Source organism: Sceloporus occidentalis, unplaced genomic scaffold, assembly GCF_023333645.1.
Source record: "Sceloporus occidentalis isolate IW3139 unplaced genomic scaffold, rSceOcc1.0.p SCAF_162, whole genome shotgun sequence".
Lineage (NCBI taxonomy): Eukaryota > Metazoa > Chordata > Lepidosauria > Squamata > Phrynosomatidae > Sceloporus > Sceloporus occidentalis.
Window position 1 is genome coordinate 304353 of NW_028317142.1, and position 6675 is coordinate 311027.

General features: G+C 35.7%; 1 protein-coding gene across 1 annotated transcript in view; it reads right to left on the reverse strand.

The window, feature by feature from the left end:
- The window catches only part of LOC149279540 (laminin subunit alpha-1-like), a 54459-nt gene extending 50389 nt beyond the window's left edge, over positions 1–4070 (reverse strand). The window contains exons 1-3 of the mRNA XM_089501051.1: positions 4061–4070; positions 2154–2324; positions 1114–1226 (exon numbers count right to left, since the gene is read on the reverse strand). Of these exons, the coding sequence (XP_089357177.1) occupies positions 1114–1226; positions 2154–2324; positions 4061–4070 (294 nt within the window). The remainder of the gene's footprint in view (positions 1–1113; positions 1227–2153; positions 2325–4060) is intronic.
- Between the last annotated feature and the right edge of the window lie 2605 nt (positions 4071–6675).

The window sequence follows — 6675 nt, forward strand, 5'->3', positions numbered from 1 at the left end:
AGAGGATTTGGGGCACTTATGATACAGTGGTGGGGAAAGAATTGGCGAGAATTGATTCTAGTATTGATCCTAGTGAAATCTTTGACCTGCTATGTCCTTTCATGCACGTAACAGAACAATTTAGTATTATTAATACAATAATAATAATAATAATAATAATAATACTTATTATTTTGAATATCATTTACTTTGTAACCTTTAGAATTCTTGGATTGTGATCAACCACACTATTAAAAGGGAATTGTGACTATTTATTTTACTTAGTACCAGGTTACAAATATGGTTTCCTTATTTAATAGTTGTAGTTTTAGCAAAATATAATATTTTCAGGCAGACGTTCATATCTGTGATGTAGCTCTGTTATCTGAGCCCAACCTACTAGGCAAACACCCTTACTCCTTTCAAATAATTGAATGGCTCAGTCTTAATCACCCAGCAGGACACTCTGATTAATGAAATGCATAAATCATTATATTTAATCCTCAAAGAGAAAAATATTTTTTCCCCCATGAGATTTCGACTTTATCAACTAAATGTAAAGCGTTGTGTGCCCCTATTTACATGCACTAGTTAGAAAGTTCACAGATAAAAGACATAAACACAACAGATAAGTAGTCCATATATTTTGCAGTTTACAGGTTATTTATGGAGAAACAGAGGACCGTATAATGAGTACTTCCAAGTGGAACAAAGACTGTACATGTGAGATTTATAAGGATCCAGACGTTATTTGGTTAGCTTGTAATTTAGATTGTTCAAAGGAACTGGAAATGTGATATCTTACACATTTGGTATATGTGTGGTATTTCCAATTCAGGATGCTTGTAATTAAAGAGTAATGAAGGTCTTTCTAATACAGTAGGGGTTGTGCAGTACTTGATCCATACATTTTGAAATGTGAAGGTGTAGGCAATCTGGTTCTAACTGTGCTAACTAAAAGATAAAATAACTCTGGTGTCACACCATACCCTTAGTTGACTATTCTCCCACAAATACTACATAGATGCCATAAAGAACTGCAAACGTGCAAGACTATGCAGAAAGGTGCTATTTTAAATCAGGAAAAAAAGATTTTAGCTAGAAAAAAATAAAACAAGAAAGTGTCATAATTACTTGTCTTAAATCCAGTGTTATGGTGACCCAGTGATATATTCTGCCATTCTGAATACTGGGACTTTGCCACCAATCATTAGTGCCATCGATTGCATTGGTTATCGGGTGCCGTTCTGTAAATAAACAAATAAAAAAACATATACCAGTTTGCAAGTGAAAGAGAATAGAAAATTGAGTAAGAAAGTATTTTATTTATATATATTTTGGTGAGAAGATTATTGGGTTCCGGTCAGTAAACAAAATACTACAGAAATAACGATGCCTGTTTGCAGTTAACCAGCAAGATGTACAACACATAATGAGGTCTTTTAACTACAATGTGAGTGCATGAGAGTTGGCAAACAAAATCTTAATTTGTAGCAGCTCATTCATATATTCACTATTACTAACTCACATACTCAAACACACACAACTTATTCTGCACATTGATTGCTTGAAAAAAGCAAGCAATGTGCAGAATAATTCAACCCCCAGATTGCTTGTGATTTGTAAATACAAGCTGAAGCTTGCAAATTTCTCTTTGTAGCCTCAGGGGGTGACATGTAACGTCCCACACACACAGACACCAAAAAAAAAAGATTCATTACAAAAATAATAATAGAAATGAAACAGGGATCCCCACATTAAGCAAGGGGGTCAACAACCCATCCACCTTTATCCCCTACCCTGTATGTGGTGGGGTAGGGGGTAATAATAGACTATATTGGGGTATAAAGCCCACCATGCTCTACATAATTTAGTGTTTACTGGGATGAGGTTTAAAATATACTGGGGGCAAAGGTTATTGAGTACAAAAAAATAAACCTTATATTCAACACCCTATTTACCCCCCTCCCCCAAAAGAATCCAAGTCGGTGAACTAGGAGTGAATGTCATTCATTGTCCACCCCTTTGCACCTACAGGGTTCAGTCTTTTTAACTTTTACATTTTTTATTTGAGTGACTATATGAATTGCTTGCATGTAATGACATGTGACTAAACCATTTAACTATTTGTTGGTGAATAGACCCAAAAGTATATCAGAAGATGGGTTACTTACCTTTGGGATTGGAACTGTTCTCATCACAGATACTACATTGAGGGTTGCGTATTGGCCTTCCTGGCACATGTTCTACAAGTTTACAAAACATCTCTGGTCCCATTTCACCACATGTGGCATTAGTGGTAATAACGGCATTACTGGCAAGATTCAGTATAGCGGGAAACAAACCTAAACAGAACACAACAAGATTTACCATGTAGAATAACATTCAGAACACAAATTCATTTATGTGTTAGGGGAATAATGTGTTTTCATTTTTAAAGTATTACCGTTGATGATTTAAAACACAATATGTATGTGTATTTAATCAAGCATTAATTCTTTTTCTCCCGTTACTTTGCTGTCATCACTATATATTAGAACAATGTTAGTGATTTTTGGTATCGTCCGTGAACAGTTCTTGCTTTAGAACAATATTATGAAGCAATGTATTATAGTACGTTTATTAGAGAAGAATTGTCCTAAAAACCTCCCAAGAAATGTTGTTAAAATGTCATTTTTTAAAGTTATATATATATCCAAACAAGAAAATATGCCATGCCTGATGGGCCAATCTTAAAAAGAACATGTTAATAATATAACTTAAATGTCTTGTTGTCCATACACTGCTAAATGTCACACTTTTGTAATTTAATGAAACATGGAAACATCATTTCTAGCGCTGTCAAAAGTGCAAACTCTTCTCAGAAATAATTATATATTCATGCAAGTTGCCTAATTTTCATTTTTGGGGGAAACACTTGTCAAGTGACACAAAAAAAAACATGAACTGATAAGACATTCCTTTTTACGCAATTAAACCTTCAAATGAAATAATAAAATGACAGATCTGTAAAAGGTTAATTTACTTAACATGCAAGAGATTGTAATTAACATTTTGTCTAAGTGACACAGTGCCTTTGAATACAATTATGTTTAAAATTCAATGTTGATGCTCTAGATAAAGATATAATACATTAAGGCAAACAAAGGGCTCGCTCAGGCATTCTTCCTGACCTGGGATCACAGTGTTTTCCTGTTTACTTTCTTGCTACCCTCATACTTGTCTGTCTGGTTAGTGCTGTACTTTATGAAGCAATCATGCAGTTCAATTGCCAAAAAAAAACTGTAGGGTTTTGTTATCTGTGTTCATGTTCCTAGAGCCATGAAACTGCAAATCTGCAAATTCCTTCCATTATTTTGACTGGCTTTAGCTTATGTATGCGTCTGACCTTTTAAGTTCTGATAACTTATCTTCATACCACATTCCTTTTATTGGGAGCTTTGCTCAGTGATCAATACATATTTTCTTTTAATATATGTCAAATTTTAACCTTTTATCATTTGAAAGAAAGAAAGCAAAGGATCTTCATGGACAATTACCTAAGCATTTTTCTGTATGTCCTACTTGTTATGCGCTACACTACTTGTCGCCCATTGTAAAGCTTTACAGAATATAATGATACGACATAAATCAATAAATAACAGCTACATTTTAGTTATCCCTATTTTTAACAAAGTTAGGACCTATATCGAATATTCAAAGATACTTTTCAGTTTGTGTCCTTCTTCTAAGCAATTAAAACCATAGGTAGTAAGAAAAGCAAAAGAAAAAATGAAGATAACCCACTGTGTGGATGTTACTGCTTGCTTCCCCCCCCCACAGCCTTTTGTTCTTTAATTGTTGAGTACAATAAACATCCTTTAAAGAGAACAAAGGTGATGTGTAGTTTGAGGTGAGGTAAGTAACAGTAATATGCGGGTTCAGAACAGAAGTCACATCATATTACTCGGCACCCCTTTTGTTCTTTATGGGGCTTGGCTGTATCAGCTCCTTCCACTCTCACCCTTTCGATAGTCCACTGTACGCTAGCCCAAACCCATGTATGCAGCTAACCCTACCTACCTGACTTGACCCCACTCACATGCAGCCATTGAGCGTTGAGACCCAGCTATAATAAAAATAGAAACCTGTAGAACTTTGTAGGTCATAGAGAATCACCTCCTTCCAATACACCAAGGGCCTTGAGAATTAGTACATTTTAAACATTTAGAATGTTTGATACTTTAAGCAAGAGTTAACAACTATTATTCTCAGACATGATTTTCTTAACATGGAATGAATGGCCTCACCAGTTGTTAGAAACACTGTAGTATTGTGTGTTTTTTTTTTTTTTTTTTGGAGTCTTACTCCTGTGGTTTATTATCTTGATATCGCTATGTATATATTTTAATTTATTTTAATATTTATATAGCTTTAGATGTAGAATTCCAAGCATGTCTTCAGGCGTCTGGCTTTAGTTCCTCTTCAGGGCTCTTTTCCCATTCATACCAAATTTCATTTCCTGCGTTGCTTTGTTGAACTTCTGTTTGCAAAAACCTGCTTTTCTGAGAGCAGGTATATATGTAAAATGCCTTGGAGGTAATCTCTCATAGAGGGTAATGACAACAAGGCAAAATTAAAAATGATATTACCTTATGAATGTTCTAATATATCCTGATATATGGGATAGATTGTTACCCTCAATACAAAGAAAAGAAATAACCAGCCTATCAAATGATCAATAAGCAAATAATCTTTGAACTTTTAGGTGTTGATTATTACCCCCCCTTGGTTTTTATGGTGATCTTTTTTCCCCACAAAGGACCACTTACTATGATGCCCAAACGCATCACACTGCTACAACCACACTTGGTTGAATATGGGTAAATTCGCCAGTTTAAAACCATCACCCAAACATACATTAAGCTATTGAACTGGGGAATAATTAATAATTGTACGTGAAATCTTGCTTCTAAGAATAAAGTATATGTGTCTTCCGATGTACAAATTAGTACTAAAGATAATATTTTTCCAAGCATTAATAATTTCCTACAAGTCAAGTTCATCTTTATCTTGAATGAAACTAGCCACAAATTTAGCCCTTGAAAGGGTTGCAAAAAAATTCACGTTGTAAAATACTATGGTGGCCTCCTCAACTGGAGGTTTTGCCTTCTTCCTGAAGTGTCTGAAGGCTTTTACAGTAAAAAGGAGTGCTGCATCCACAGTTTTTCAGGTTTATTGTGTATATTGTTGATAATAACCCCTGGAGTTGGGTGGAATGGTTGATAAGCTATATGGCTGCTGTATACTATACAGAATTAATTATTTTGAGGTTGCTATTCCTTTTATACGGGTTGTCTCAGATGCCTAATTTTAAGTACCGGTATTTTCACAGCTGAACTCCAACCACCAGTCTAGAAAACATCAAACAGCCTTGGTATGCAAACTACCTGTGTACTTTTCCTACTTCACTACAACTGCACTGAGAAAGAACAACGGAACATATGTCATGATTGTATGTTTGCAGATCACACTACAAAGGAGCTGACGTTTAAAATGCTTTAATGACTGTGTTGACATATTGTAAAAAAAAAAAAGAAGTTAAATGAGATGGGGGGCAGTGTGAAAACCCTTGCCCCAGAAATGTAGCACCTGGCCTGGAACATGATGCTCCTAGCAGTGATCAGGAAATTAGGAATATTAACTTGCAGATGCAAGACAGCTGGAAGCTCCTGTGGAAGCCTGGCTTTCACGGCTAGGTTACTTAAGAAAATAGCAGAGGATGTTTACTTTCTAGCTCCTGTATTTATGTTTTGTGTCGGTTGTTTTAGTGTTCTTTACAAATCAAATCATTCTTGGTAGCACACTTTCTGAAGAATGTTTGGACTGGGGTTAATACGAACAATCAATAAACATAATTTTGTTCAGCAGATGGTTGTAGCCCTGCAGATGTAGAGCTAAACATCCTGCCAGCCTGCAAACCGTTAGGTGGTAGCCCTCAGATTTACATTAGGAGTGTTACAGAATAACACAATTTCTATTTATCTACACCATATCACTGGTTGCTGTGGTGACTGCACCATTATAACGCAATGCACAAATATACTTAAAACAACTGGGTCTAGAATGCCACATTTATATTGCCTTCCGTGTTATCTCTTGTTGGTTGAGCCAACAGGCCACAAAATATCAGCCCCTGGCTAGAATTGTTCAGTCTTAATTACAGGGTAATTGACTAGACCTGCATGACTAACTCCCAAACAAAAAGAAATAAAGAATTCTAGTGTCTGTGCTGAATCTTAAATAATTCCCTCTGGCCAAGAGAAAATGGTTAATTACTATGAGTGTAAGTAGGTATACTTTGTTGAATGTTTTTTTTTTTAATCAGAAAATTATCTTTTCTTTTTTTTCAATGGCCCGGTCAGGACTGGAAAGATTCCAGGAGCCAAGATTCTATGGCTTCCAAAATTCTACTAGCTTTTATCTATGGAAGCATCAATCCTTGGCTTCAAAATCATTTCCAAGCTGGCGCCATAAATATTCTGTCTGGTTCCCAAAGCTGATTTTCAGCAGGGTTATGTCAGGTTGACTACCCAGTTCCTGGACCATCCTAGCAAAGTTTGCATTTGAGTGACAACAGTTTATAGCTCGGTGTGCATGAGAACTCCACAAGCAAGTGGGACCTGGGCCTACACAAGGACCCAAAATTGTATGCCC